We start from the raw sequence: 14,821 nt of genomic DNA, 5'->3' as shown, positions 1-14,821 counted from the left end.
ATGTAATAGTGTACAAACTGAAGAAGTTATATACCTTGTATTTAGCATTTAAGGTGAAAAATGGTGACATGAGTCAGATCACTACATCAGATGCAAAGAGGTCCCTGCCAGTTCCTGTTCTCCTATTGTAAGTGAAATGAGCCAAATGAGCCAGACTCGAATCTTTTGTTCTGCAAATGGCTTTCGGAGCCCCCTGGCCCAGACATGAATCGTTAGACTGATTGGATTATCAATGCAATCGAGTGTTGTTGATTGGGTCTGTCTTTCTCATTTGCATGCTTTGTTTAAAGTCGTCACCCAGGTGCTTGGTCTCCATTCTTAAGCACTCCCCCCTAAAATGTATTTAAAACTACAATGTATCACTGCTTTAGTTAGACTTGGATGACTACAGCGACGCACAGCGAGTTCTCAATAAACAGTAACTTCTGTATGAAAGATATCCCAACGTCTCCTGGTCTCTGCTTCGTAGAAGATAAAAGTTCACAACAGATGGTGCCGTGACCCGGATAGAGTTCCAGCTTCCTCACCTGAATCCAGTTTTGAAAACTTCAAGCTCAAACAAAGATCTGCTTCCAGACTGCATCTTTTGGAATCCAGCGAAAACTTCAAGCTGAACAAAGATTTCCAGACTGAATTTTTCTCTCAACCAAGGTTGTGGTGAGTGCTGTCTCTAATCCAAAAGAACCTTTAAGACCAGTACAAATTTGTTTATCCTCTGCGCCGTCAGAGAAGAGTTAACAGACAGCTGTAGGGTTTGGTTAACTAAGTTTTCCTCTAAAAATGAACTTTTAGAGATGAAGTTACCCTCTGTCCAGGCAGGGAAGTTTAGCATCAAGTGCTAATATTGTTTTATCCTCTGTTCTGTGTAGGCAGGGAAGATTGGCATTTACGTGCTAGTTATTTTGGTTTATCCTCTTTTCACAGAGAAGTTTAGCATTTCATGCTAATAATTTTGGTTTATCCTCTGTTGATCAGAGAAGTTTTAGTGTTTTGATTGTGTGGTAACAAAGTTAACAATAGTTAAGCTGTGTTAACAAGTGTACCCTCTGTTGATCAGAGAAGTTTTAGTGTTTTTGTTTGTGTGGTACAGAAGAAACGTACAAAATGGTTAGAAGGAATGCTAGGCTGATTCCAACAACAGAAAAGGGTGGTCTTGCGACTCCTTTGTGGTCAGATAGCGAATTCAAATCACTGTTAGGAGTGCAAATGAACCTAATAGTCACTGAAAAGTTAGACAAGAACTAATTCAGAAATATGAGATCCATCCAGATAAGACTTGGTCTGTAGATGAGTGTAAAAGGTATTAGGAGCATGTGTTCGCAAGAACAATGTGAAAGGCATTATCTGCTGCCACAGAGAATTTGGTTTAGCACTAGCTACACAACAATCTCAGCGTAACTCAGAGCTAGAGAAACAGAACAATGAGCTTCAAGCTAGAATATCCTCTTTGACTAAGAAATTGAACCGCAACAAAGCTGCAGCAAAACTGATGTGGAAGTTAGCCAGCCGGATAGCATTTACCCTGATTTACAAGCATTCTTTGAAAGAGATGTAGCTCTCCAATCAGTAATTGATGTGCCTGTAAATTCGGTCAATGTTTGTGGTGCTCGGAGAAGATCTCTCAGAATTGAGGAAACTGAAAGTGTTCCCCTCAACTCTTCTGTTGTGCCAGTACAAACTGTTGCCAAAACACTAGGACCTAAAGATATAGAGACTGTCTCAGAGCTTACCCTCAGCACGCACACATTTTTCTGAATTTAGAAGAGTATTGATCAGTAAAATGCGCCTTTACGACATGTCTTTAACAGAGGTAACGCAGTTGATGTCACAAATTCTAACTGAATCTGAATTCAACAGTTTTGAAACTGCTGTTACTTCTGAACTGCGACATGCAAGTAAAGGTGATTTAAGAGAAGGTATTTTGAAAATCCTAAAGAATATCTTGGGACCCAAAATAGATTGGTCTAGAATTACTACCTGTGTGCAAAAGAAAGAAGAAACTGTGAGTGAATATACTGAGAGATTTTGTCAGTCAGCTGTAATTTACAGTGGAATTGTTGATGACCCTGAAAGTGTGCTAGATGACAAGGGACCCCTAGTTCGTATCTGGTCAGATGGCCTTGTAGCCGAATACAGAAAAGCTTTACCATTCTTAGATCTAACTTGGTCTAACAGAACTCTCAGAAGTAACCTAGACAGGTTAGCTACATGGGAAAGAGATGCTGATGTCAAGGCAAAAGTGAGAGTAGCAGCAGCTACGTTTAACACAACAAAACAAGATAAGAGATGGTCTAAAAGAGAAGGCAAATGCAACTACTGTGAAAAATTAGGACATTGGGAGAAAGAGTGTAGGAAGAAGTTGCAAGATAGTAAAAGAAATGGTATGCATAATTCTGCTCCTCCTCAGCCTGCCTACAACCCTGAAGTAGTTCCGCCAGTGACCACTGAAACTTTAGGACAGCTCGTACAGGCTCTTCTAAGAGCACAACAAGACCAGGAAAAAACTAATTGTTGGGGCTGTGAGTAGCTACCTTTCCCTGTAATCCATCACAATGACAAAATAATTTTTGTGAAAGGTAGCGTAAAGAGAAAGAGATTGATTTTTGCTTGATACAGGTGCAGAGTGTACAGTAATTCCTACAAAATTGGCACAAGTTTTAAACATCCCATACAAGAAAACCAAACTTTGTTTAACTGGCGTAATAGGTGAAGATTCTGTTTTGTATGAAACCCGCCCATAGAGGTACAATTTGGCCCAAAAACTCTGACTACAAAATTGCTATGTGCTCCATTAAATACAGGTGCAATTTTAGGCATGGATCTTCTGAGACAAGTACATCTAACGTTAGGCGTGTCCTCAGAATCCGCTAGCATAAAAATTTCCTCAGCACAAGTTTCTACCAATAATGCAATCCCTACTGAGTATGCTTTCTTACAGAATCATCTAATTTGGGCTAAAGACAAGGATGATTGTGGTTTGTTAACAGGTGTAGAACCAGTTAAATTGACGGAAATCCACCTCCGGTCACCAAACAATATCCGATTAATAAGGAAGCTATACAGGAATCAAACCTATTGTAGAAAAGTTGCTGAAGCAAGGAGTGCTAGTTAAAACCAACAGTCCATGTAATTCACCCATATGGCCCATCAAGAAATCAAATGGGACATGGAGACTTACAATAGACTACAGAGTAGCCAATAAACATATTGATAAAATCACCCCCCTAGTGGCAGATCCATCTACAATTTGTAATGGCTTACCATTAGATTGTAAGATTTTTTCAGTAATTGATATGTCTAATGGATTCTTTTCTGTACCGTTGCACTCTGACAGCCAGTCATGGTTAGCTTTCACAGTTGACTATGAACAATACCAGTGGACACGTCTGCCACAGGGATTTCAGAATTGCAGACCATATACCATCAGGCTGTCAGGCGTGATTTGTGTGACCCAGAATGTCCAGTCAAACAGTCCACTATGATTCAATATGTCGATGATATTATGCTTGCCTCAACAGACCACGAGGTACATCAAATTGAATTGACAGCATTGTTGGACTATTTGCATAAAAAAGGACACAAATGCAGCTTTCACAAAGCTCAAATTGCTAAAAAGCAAGTCACATTTCTGGGTCAAACAATTGGTGCAGGAAATAGATCCATTACACAAGATCGGCGGCTTCAGTCAAAGCCATACCTCCGCCTACTACCATTAAAACACTCCGCTCATTTTAGGAACAGCAGGTTACTGTAGACCTTGGATTGAAGACTATGCCTCGATTGCACAGCCTCTCTATGATTTGTTGAAAGGCCATGGTAAAGATTCAGATACTGTTTGTATGGAAGAAATTCATCTCAAAGCTTTTAATGATTTGAAGAGAGCACTATGTCAAGCACCAGCATTAGGAATTGCCCAATCAGATAGACCCTTTGTGCTTTATGTCCATGAACACTTAGGCTTTATGACTGCATGTCTAATGCAAGATCATGGGGGCAGCTTACGCCCAATTCATTACTATTCTGGTAAACTTGACATAGTCGCTCAAGGTATGGGCCCATGCCTCAGAGCAGTACAGGCAGTTCATCTAGCGCTTCAGGCTTCATCAGGAATGGTGTTAGGTCAGAATGTAAATGTAAAATGCCCTCACGCAGTGTCTGCACTAATGAATCAAGCAAAGTCACTTCTGTCACCTCCTCCCGTTGGGGAAATTGGTTAGCAACTCTCACAGCCCCGAACATTGTTATACAGCGTGCACCAGTCACGAACCCATCCTCATGTATGATGTCTGCAATGACTGAAGTTGTGTTAGAGGGTGAAGGTGAAATGACTCATGATTGTGTTACGCTTACATATGCAGCGACAAGCGAAATAGCAGAAACTCCCATAGAGAACGCAGAATTGGAGTTGTTTGTTGATGGTTCAGCTCAAGTTATTGAAGGTAACAGACGAGCAGGATATGCAGTAACTTCCACCACTGAAGTAGTTGCTTCAGGTCGACTTCAGATCATTTTTCAGCTCAAGCTGCAGAACTAGTAGCCTTAACAAGAGCATGCACGCTAGCTTCAGGATCAGCTGCAAATATCTACACAGATTCCAGGTATGCTTTTGGGGTAATTCATGATTTTGGTGTTATTTGGCAAACCAGACAATTTCTAACTTCTGCTGGATCCCCCATTAAGCATGCTGGATTAGTGAAAGATTTAATGTTTGCCATGAAACTCCCAAAGAAATTAGCGGTGATCAAAGTGAAAGCACACCTCACAACTAATACTACGGAAGCTAAAGGTAATGCTCTTGCTGATGTAGCGGCTAAACAGGCTTGTTTCTATGCAACTGTACAAGTGTGTTCAGGTAGTACAGCACAGAAGACAATTCTACCTCCGGAATCAATCATTGATCTGTATAAAGACGTTCCTCTATATGAAGCATGGACATGGTTAGACAAAGGAGCCACTGTGGATTCATCCAGCTGCTGGACCAAAGGGGGAAAGTATGTTGCTCCCGAATCACTGTTGCCATATTTGGCTCAACAAATACACAATTTGGGTCACAGTGGTCCAGCAACGATGAATCACAGGTTCTCAAATCAATGGTGGAATCCAAAATTCAGAAACATAGCCACTGAAACAGTCAAGAGATGTGTAACATGTCAGAAAAATAATGAGGTACCAGCAGCCACCACACCAGCAGCACATACCCCAGCTCCACCAGGGCCATTTCGTCACCTGCAAGTTGATTACATATCATTGCCCCCTTGTAAAGGAAAAACTGACGTTTTGGTAGTAATAGACAAATTCTCAAGATGGGTAGAAGCTTATCCAACAGGGCGTGCTACAGCTGCACATACTGCTAAATGTCTTGTTACTGATTTCATTCCCAGATGGGGATTACCAGATTGCATTGACTCAGATCAAGGTACCCACTTCACAGGACAGGTAGTCAAGGAAGTGTCTAGAATGTTGAAGATTAAGTGGAACCTTCACTGTCCCTATAGGCCACAAGCATCAGGACAGGTTGAACGATCAAACAGAACAATCAAAACCAGGCTAAGCAAAATGCATCAGGAAGGAGTACCATGGGTTGAAGCACTGCCCGCAGTACTGTGTAGTATGAGGCGTCACCTAACAGATCAGTAGGACTGAGCCCTCATGAGATTATTACTGGGCGTCCTATGCAGATGCCAGGTGTGATTGATCTTAGAAATGCTGATGTTCACATTGCTTCAGATGCCCTGATCACTTACTGTGAAAACCTCACAAAGGCAGTACAGAGTGCCAGAGAGAGAGTTGAGTCGTGTTGGCAGACTCCACTAGAAGGTGGACACACTATCATCCCAGGTCAATGGGTCATGATAAAGTCGTTCAGAAACAAGCCATTAGAGCCTAAGTGGTACGGACCACATCAAGTGATGTTGATTACAGCAGCTGCAGTATTGTGTCAGGAAGGAAAACTTGGACTCATGTGTCACACTGTAAAGTTGTTCCTCCACCTACAGGGATAGGTTAGGACACATGGACCAGTGAGGAGCCGCAGGGAAGAACCAGAGCAACAGGCTTCGGGGGCCAACCCTGCGGTGAACATCCCTCATAGGCCTTCCCCATCCACTAGTCCACCCTCACCTCACTGTTCTTTAGGTGTCACAGGAATTAAGAAATAGGGAAAGAAGGAACAACAATAGCAGACGAGATTGAACAGAGGATACAACCCTAATGTTTGTAGTCTTTAGAACAAATACTGCTGTCTTTTGTTTTCTTTCTTCCTCTGTGCAGATACCACATGATGGCTGTCCTGAGACCCATACGCGCCGAACTCCTTACCTGCGTATGAAGCCACAACCTCTAAAAGACAACGAGACCCACTGCCGAGCCAACTGTCACGGAAGACAGAACAAAGAAAAAAAAATACACAACGCAGAGTATCACATACGAGAACTTCAGTCATCCAGCAACATGATCAAGACATTCTTGATCTTTCAGCAAAATTACACCTGATGGCTGAAGATAATTCTTCATGGTTCGGAAACCTGTTAGTATCAAGTGTTTCATGCAACAAATGACTCACGCCCATCACGAGAAATGACAGTTCCAACCAGAAAAGATTATTAAGAACTTCACGGACCATAATTGCATGTTTTGTTTCTGTGTCAGCATGCAATTACAGACAATCAACACAGAACAAGTGCTATGTGCCTGTAACGATCACAAGTTACAAGAATAAACTTTTAAGTGTCTAAATTTGTATTTTGTGAGAGTTATTAGAACTCTCAAAGGGGGAATTGTGGGATTACAAATTTATTTAAATGTTTAATTTAGATTCCAATGTAATAGTGTACAAACTGAAGAAGTTATATACCTTGTATTTAGCATTTAAGGTGAAAAATGGTGACATGAGTCAGATCACTACATCAGATGCAAAGAGGTCCCTGCCAGTTCCTGTTCTCCTATTGTAAGTGAAATGAGCCAAATGAGCCAGACACGAATCTTTTGTTCTGCAAATGGCTTTCGGAGCCCCCTGGCCCAGACATGAATCGTTAGACTGATTGGATTATCAATGCAATCGAGTGTTGTTGATTGGGTCTGTCTTTCTCATTTGCATGCTTTGTTTAAAGTCGTCACCCAGGTGCTTGGTCTCCATTCCTAAGCACTGCCCCCTAAAATGTATTTAAAACTACAATGTATCACTGCTTTAGTTAGACTTGGATGACTACAGCGACGTACAGCGAGTTCTCAATAAACAATAACTTCTGTATGAAAGATATCCCAACGTCTCCTGGTCTCTGCTTCGTAGAAGATAAAAGTTCACAACAATATAATATACAAGTTTCACTTTTTGAATGGAATTAGTGAAATAAATCAACTTTTTGATGATATTGTAATTATATGACCAGCACCTGTATAATGCATATATTTTCGCGCTGCAATTTTCTTGCCGATTATGTTTTAACTAGGGGTGTCAACATTAACGTGTTAACACATGCGATTAATAAAAAAAAAAAATTAACGCATTAATTTTTTCTAATGCAAATTAATCGTTTGATAAGGTTTGACCCCAACTTCTTCCCGTCATCGCAGCACGGAAGGTTATCGATCATTGTGTGATGAGGGTACAATGAACCAGTGTTGCCAGGGTAGCGGCACAAGTGGGCTATTTTGAAAATACAGTCGCGGGAAAAAATTACAGAGCCGTGGGTTGCGGTTTTTTGGGCTACTTTTATAATGTACCGCGGCCGCCCAGAGTGTATATAGACAAATAAAAATTAAAATAGATCTTTTTACTAATGTATATATACTTGGAATGTATCCCTGGCAATTTAAGAACGGAGAGGCGGTGAGTTTCAGCAGAGCATACATGTTAAGGCTTTTCCACAGCAGAAATAAACATGACAACAGCCACTATAGATTATATAAGATAATAAACACACGATTAAGATAGGATATTTGTATGTGATTTTCTTGAGTTGAATGTGTACATCTGAAATGCTAATTTGTTCAGCGATATAAAAGGCTATAAATAGCATATTTTAACAACAGTAAACGACCAAATTCCATATGTGATCGCAAAAGGAAGTTGTTACAAACACTCGATGGTGGTTCGAAGTGAGTTCTGAGTAAAAGTGTACTATTAATATCATAAATTGTCTTATGAAGCATGATGCTAATGTTAGCTCTAATGCACCTGCAGAACAGGTCCAATTCTTCTTCATAATGCATTTTGTCATAATACTTCACGTAAGGTCGCAAGAAAATGTTTTGTTGTATTTATTTAGAAATACTTTTGATAGTAGTTGGATAAATGTATACTGGGACTGAAGCGATATGGCTTGGTAAACGTTTTATTGCCAGTATAAAGGCTGATAATGGCTGAATAAAAACAAAAGAATAATGATAAAAGGATAATAAGGATTATGTATCATACCTGTCGGAAGTGTGAACGGTTTCCTTAAACTAGTTTGTCATGCATTTCTTTTTCAACACATTTACAGGTAAATCCTAGTATTTTAAATTTGCGATTAATCATGATTAATCACAGTCCATGACAGTCCATGACTGTGATTAACGCAATTACATTTTTTAATCGATTGACAGCACTAGTTTTAACATTGTACATTTCTAGGCAACGCCTTTCACTCATGATTTAGCGGTTATCGGTTTCATAAATAAAGTCAAAATGGCTAAAAGAAGGCGATTTATGGAAGGCAAGTATTAGAAACACTAAATGCCATTAGTGTTGGAGAGTCTGATGGTAAGTTATGCGTCTTGGGTCGGCTTAGCATCTGGCGGCTCATCTGACAGTGATCCAGACATCACATTTAGATGTTTTAGCCTAACGTTACTCATAATTGATCAAACTTTGGTTTTATTATTTAATTTTTGTCCTGTCATATCGTTTATTGTTTGCTACTGTGTTGACTGTTTCCTGAAGAAAAAAAAATCCGATCTATGTAATTTATAAAACTTTTTTTTGATTACCCGAAGTTTATTGGTGTTGTTCTGTTATTCAAATTATAAATGATATAACTAAACAAATTAATAACTGGGCCTAGGTGAAGCTGTGCACTTGAATTTGTCCTAGCATCATCCTATACAGTGTGGTGAATTATTATTGCTCATTATTGTCTATTGGCTATTTTAGTAATTTAAATAACATGGTTTATCCTAATATATTGATTAATGACATTGTATTATAATATTACACCACCCAAATATTTACTACTTTCTAATTTTCGTTGTCATAGCAGGCTTTTTTTTTTTTAGCTTACTGACCATAATGGATTAGTGTTAGGCTGCATTAAAAAGTCTTGGACATAAAACAACAGGGTGAAAATATAGTTGACGACTAGACATAATCATTTCACAACTCTAGACACTTCTTTGTGAAGACAGAGGCGTAATACAGTGAAATAATATGTTCTTTAGCCATATAAAAACAGTTGCCATGTGTGTGAGTAAAATTTAACCGCTGGCGCTTTTAGGTATACAGCGACCTCTGGCGGTTCTAGTGTTCAATCAATGTGATAAACGAGTTAAATGAAAAGTAAGCTAAAAGTAATCTGATTATATTACCTAAAATGTGTAATGTAACGGATTACGTTACTGACTGAATTTGTAAGTAATGTACCCAGCTCTGCTTTTATGTTTGTGAATGTTATGTTTGTGTTGTGGGATCTGTAGGTTGTGGCTAAGTGATGCGTCTTAAAAGTGGAACATGGAAATCTCATGGATGTACTGAAAAAAACGTTTTATATTTTTTTAAACGCTTAGGCTAATGTATTCCCGTGTGCAGTCAAATGTCCAGGTGTATGGGCTATTCAGTGTTTTCAGCGATTTAATTATTTATTTATTTTGTTCTCAGCGATATGCTTGTTGTGTTTTCTGGAGTGTGTTATATACTCTGTATTGTTTCCTAATGGGGTTTCTTAATAAAATCAGCAATTTTAGTAGCATGAAAAAAAAAATGAAAAAAAAAAGCTTTTTTAAACTGGGAATACATTTTATACAGAAAGTGAGCAAAGAACATCCCCATCACTGAAGCCTTGAGTGACTAGTGTGTTATATCCTCTTGTAAAAAAACATTATAATCAGTTAAGCGGTCTAGACTACAAAAATAATCTCGTTTGCATCGTATCAGCACTTTTTTTTTTGTTTGATGAGTGAGTGAGTGAGTGTGTCATGCACTGAACAAAACTCTGGTGTTTTCAGTGCTGAATAATCAAAATACTTCTGGATTTGCCATTACATTCATGCTTAACAGAAATGCGTGTGATTGGTTGAAATGCTACACGCTTTTTAGGTGAAATGTGTAAAAAATAAAATCTGATGTAACATCAGCAGATCTAAATTAAATGTTTTGCCCTATTATCGTAAATTTAGGGTGTCATTTTTGCCCCAAGCCCCAACCTAGGAAAAATATAACTGAACAAATGTTATAGCTATTTTATTTTGTTTCTTATTTAGTTTTTATTACTGTGATTAGAAATAATTCCCTAATTACTGTGATTAGGGAAGTTGTGGCCTAATGTTTAGAGTCGGACTCGTAACCTAAAGGTTGCGAGTCCGAGTCTCAGGTCCGGCAGGAATTGAAGGTGGGGGGAGTGAATGTGCACTCCCTCCACTATCACTACCACGACTGAGGTGCCCTTGAGCAAGGCACCGAACCCCCAAATGATCCCCGGGCGCCGCAGCATAAATGGCTGCCCACTGCTCCGGGTGTGTGTTCACTGCTGTGTATGTGCACTTTGGACTGGTAAATGCAGAGCACAAATTCCGAATATGGGTAACCATACTTGGCCACATGTCACGTCACTTTCACTTTCACTAAATAACACTGTTGTGAGGTTAATAACGACCCATGGAAGGTTAGTGAATTAAAACCACTGCCTACAGCAAAAACAATATGGTATTACTGGTATTGTGGTATAATTCAATTATTTCTACTACTGGAGGTGAACAGATAAAGAAAAAAAGTAATATTTCTATGATTGCTGTGGTGTTGAGTGTAGCTGATGGTGAAATGTACTCACTTGAGTATCTTCAGCTCACACACAGGATTCTTCAGTCCCTCACAGATCTGTTTGACTCCTGAGCCCAGCAGACGGCTGTTGTTCAGGTTCATCTCTTTCAGGATGGTTTTGGAGGAGAGAACAGCAGCTAGAACTGAACAGCTTTTCTCTGTCAGCTTACAATTATTCAGCCTGAACACAAAAACAGCATTATTTATTATCAGCACATATTCAACACACATCAGATCAGCATATCTGCTCACACATCACTGGCAGTTTTTAATAATGAATAAACATAAGCTATAAATGTATACAAATCATGTTCACTCACTTCATTTTTTCCAGTTTGCTATGAGAGTCCATCAAAAGAGCAGAGAGTTTCTCCCAGTCCAGATCTCCTATTTTATCTTCACTCAGATCCAGTTCTGTCAGTAATAATGGACTTTTACCCAGAACTTCAGTGAGATGCTCACATGCTTCCTGTGCAGCAGGACTTTTCAAAAATCTACAGGAAGCAGAATTACAGATTAGCAACAATAACAGTATGCCACTTTCATGTATAAGCAAAAACCAGTAACAGAAAATAGAGAAATGTGTTTTCATTATGTTTCACTTATTACTTCTTTACACATAAACAGAACACATAAAACAGCATATCTTTAATTACAGCATATTATCAAAATTAAAACATGAAATGATAATGATAATGAAAATGATAGTGATATGATAATTTGTCTAAACACACTTGACACCGCCTGAAAAATACACTGAATCATTATCAGATATTCTCTTGTGAACACAAATATACCAAAATCTGTGAAAATATCAATGAAAATTACATTATCAAAGCTATAATAATAATAATATAATTTTCCATCAAATAACATATCAGCCTCCAATAAATTTTGCATTCCTAGTCCAGTGTAATATTAATATGTTGTGTGTGTGCTGTATCTGGTTAAAGTCAATAATGATATTTGCCTCCAGTTTCATTAACAACAAAGAAATAAGCATAATCTGTTTTATTTTACAGTGTATTACACAACTCTAAGAAAAAAAACTATTACAAAAGTTAAGATCACATTAGTGTTTTATTTTGAAATATTTGAAAGCTTTTATCACCTGATGGTCTTCAATTTACAGCATCCTTCATGTAGTAAATGATTGAGCTGCTTCACTCCTGATTGTCCAGGATCATTTCCTGTGAGATCCAGCTCTATCAGGTGTGAAGGGTTTGATCTCAGAGCTGAAGCCAGAGCTTTATAACCTTCTTCAGTGATACTGCAGTCTGAAACTCTGTATATGACAGAAGCTGTTAAACACTGCATGATCAACGGCAAATAAACAAAATACACATACGTATAAAGATGTCATCATTTAAATAAGAAAAAAAAAATAAAAACGAATAATTATAATAATTGTAAAAATTATTATTTAAAAAAAAAAAAAAAAAAACATTGCAATGGAAAGTGTGAACGTGCTAATATTTTTTATTTTAATACTGGCATAAATCTCACCCTATAAGCAACACATACCTTAATGATAACATCTGCTTAATTTGAAATTTTCAATATTTCATAGAATAAAGACAGCCATGTACAAAAATTTCACCCTCATCATCATTTCTCATGACAGTTAATCAAATGGACATTCATAAATGTATATTATCATGTAGAAATGTACATAAATGAAAATACACACTTTAGTTTCTCTAATCTGCATTGTGGATTTTCCAACAGATGACAGATCTTCTCAATTCCTGAGTTTCCTAGTTTATTTCCACTCAGATCCAGCTCTATCAGGTTCGAAGGGTTTGAATTAAACGCTGAAGTCAGAGCAGCACAACCTTCTTCTGTAATACTGTTATTCTTCAGCCTGCAGAGAAAGAAAACAGACTGGAAATATTCTCCAGTTTATCTCAAAACCTTATTTTATGAACAACAATTACATTCTTAATTGTAAGTTGCTTTTAAAAAAGTTTACTTAATTAAGAAATGTAATGTTTTCATTTTAACCAGCTATTGAATGTGCAAAACAAAAGAAAATGTTACATATTAAAGATATTCAGTCTCACTTTATATTAGATGTCATTGACTACTATGTACATACATACATCAAAAAGATTAATTGTTAGGTACAGCACACTGCTACATTTCAAACACTTTTGATGCTATTGAGATGGAATACGGTTAAGGTCAGGAACAGATTTGGTGATCTGGTTGGGTTTAAGGGTGAGTTAAAGGGTAAGGTTAGAGTCATTATACAGAATGTCAATTATAGATGTAACTACAGATATTAATTACAGCTGTAATTACATGCAGATATTTTTAAATATAAGTGCAATATAAATACACTAATCTACAGGCAGGCAGGCAGGCAGAGGCCAACAAGTCTGGGGTTACAAAAAATACAATTAATTTTTACTTAATTCTAATTGAGAGTGGTGGATTAGATCAAGTAATATTGAGTGAATTATAATTTTTTTGTATTATTCCTAACTCCAGACATATTAATAGAAAAAAGCTCACTAAAGTTCCACATGCTTAATCAGTTCTGGTTCTCAACCACCATAAGCTTGTTCTCTATCATTGCATCACCAGAGACATGCAGATAACTGCGTATTTCAAAGATTAGTTAACCTTCATAGAATTGTTAAAGAGTTAATTTATTATATAAAGTTATCTGTAAGGCCTGTTTTATTGAGTATTTAACATTCAATCCATTTTCAAAATAGATGAATTGCAACAGTTCTATTATACCTTAATTTTTCAGAAAAAAAAAAAAAAAAAAAAAAAAAAAATCGCAATATGCAAAATGTGAATATGGCAAGGACAGAATCCATCAAAACATAAATGCCAGAATGTAAAATTTGTTATTTTATACACATTCAAATGTGATCCATTTCTTTTGTACTTTTCAGTACAAACACAAAACTGTTTTCTTGTACAAATGCAGCTCACATTTTTTGTGCATTAATTTAAAGATTAAAAATTACATATCAATTTGTACCTTATATTGCAACCTAACGTGAGACACATGTTATTAAATGTGATGGATATGCATGCAAAGTAGGGATACTTTGGGGAGGGGAGGCGTATCGAACCGTACGGTTCACGGGACAAATTCCAAATGGAAGTGATCATCCCTATCCCCTTGGAGTGAGGACTTTGGAGTGAGCAGGGCATGTGTGTGCCATTATTTAGTCGTTTGGAATGCACTTGGTGAGGGGAGAGACGTAATTTCCTCATTATCTTCAGCTGGGATGTTCCCGTGACAACACAGCACGCTGTGCGTCAGCAGATGTTGCTGTTTTAATGTCATAAATGTCTTTTTATTGTTGTTAGCATAACTGTTGCAAATGAATGTACATTTTATATTTTAAAACGTTTTTAACGTTTTTTTGCTATATAATAAAAACTAATATGCATACAACATTTAAAATAAAATGTATATTTTTTTATGCCGGTGTGCGTCAGCAGATTTGCTGCGTTGTCACGGGAACATCCCAGCTGAAGATAATGAGGAAATTACGTCTCTCCCCTCGCCAAGTGCATTCCAAACAACTAAATAATGGCACGCACGTGCCCTGCTCACTCCAAAATCCCCTCTCCTAGGGGACAGGGGTGATCACTTCCATTTGAAATTTTCCCCCGTGAACCGTACGGTTCGATACGCGTACCGTGCCATCCCTAATGCAAAGTAAAAAGACGTTTCTGTTCTATGTCTAAATAAGTGCAATTCTTCTGAAGAAAAATGAGACCGAAACAGCAATTGTGAGCGGGGTGGCCAAAGCGATGACCAAGCTCTGCCCTCTGCAATAA

General features: G+C 37.8%; 1 protein-coding gene across 1 annotated transcript in view; it reads right to left on the bottom strand.

The window, feature by feature from the left end:
• Positions 1-14,821, bottom strand: part of LOC131529787 (NACHT, LRR and PYD domains-containing protein 12-like) — a 58,021-nt gene that overhangs the window by 21,516 nt on the left and 21,684 nt on the right. The window contains 4 exon segments of the mRNA XM_058759684.1: positions 11,022-11,192; positions 11,332-11,505; positions 12,123-12,296; positions 12,702-12,875. Of these exon segments, the coding sequence (XP_058615667.1) occupies positions 11,022-11,192; positions 11,332-11,505; positions 12,123-12,296; positions 12,702-12,875 (693 nt within the window).

Source organism: Onychostoma macrolepis, chromosome 22 (assembly GCF_012432095.1).
Source record: "Onychostoma macrolepis isolate SWU-2019 chromosome 22, ASM1243209v1, whole genome shotgun sequence".
Taxonomy (NCBI): domain Eukaryota; kingdom Metazoa; phylum Chordata; class Actinopteri; order Cypriniformes; family Cyprinidae; genus Onychostoma; species Onychostoma macrolepis.
Note: the sequence above shows the minus strand (reverse complement) of the source record. Positions and strands in the feature narration are given on the sequence as shown.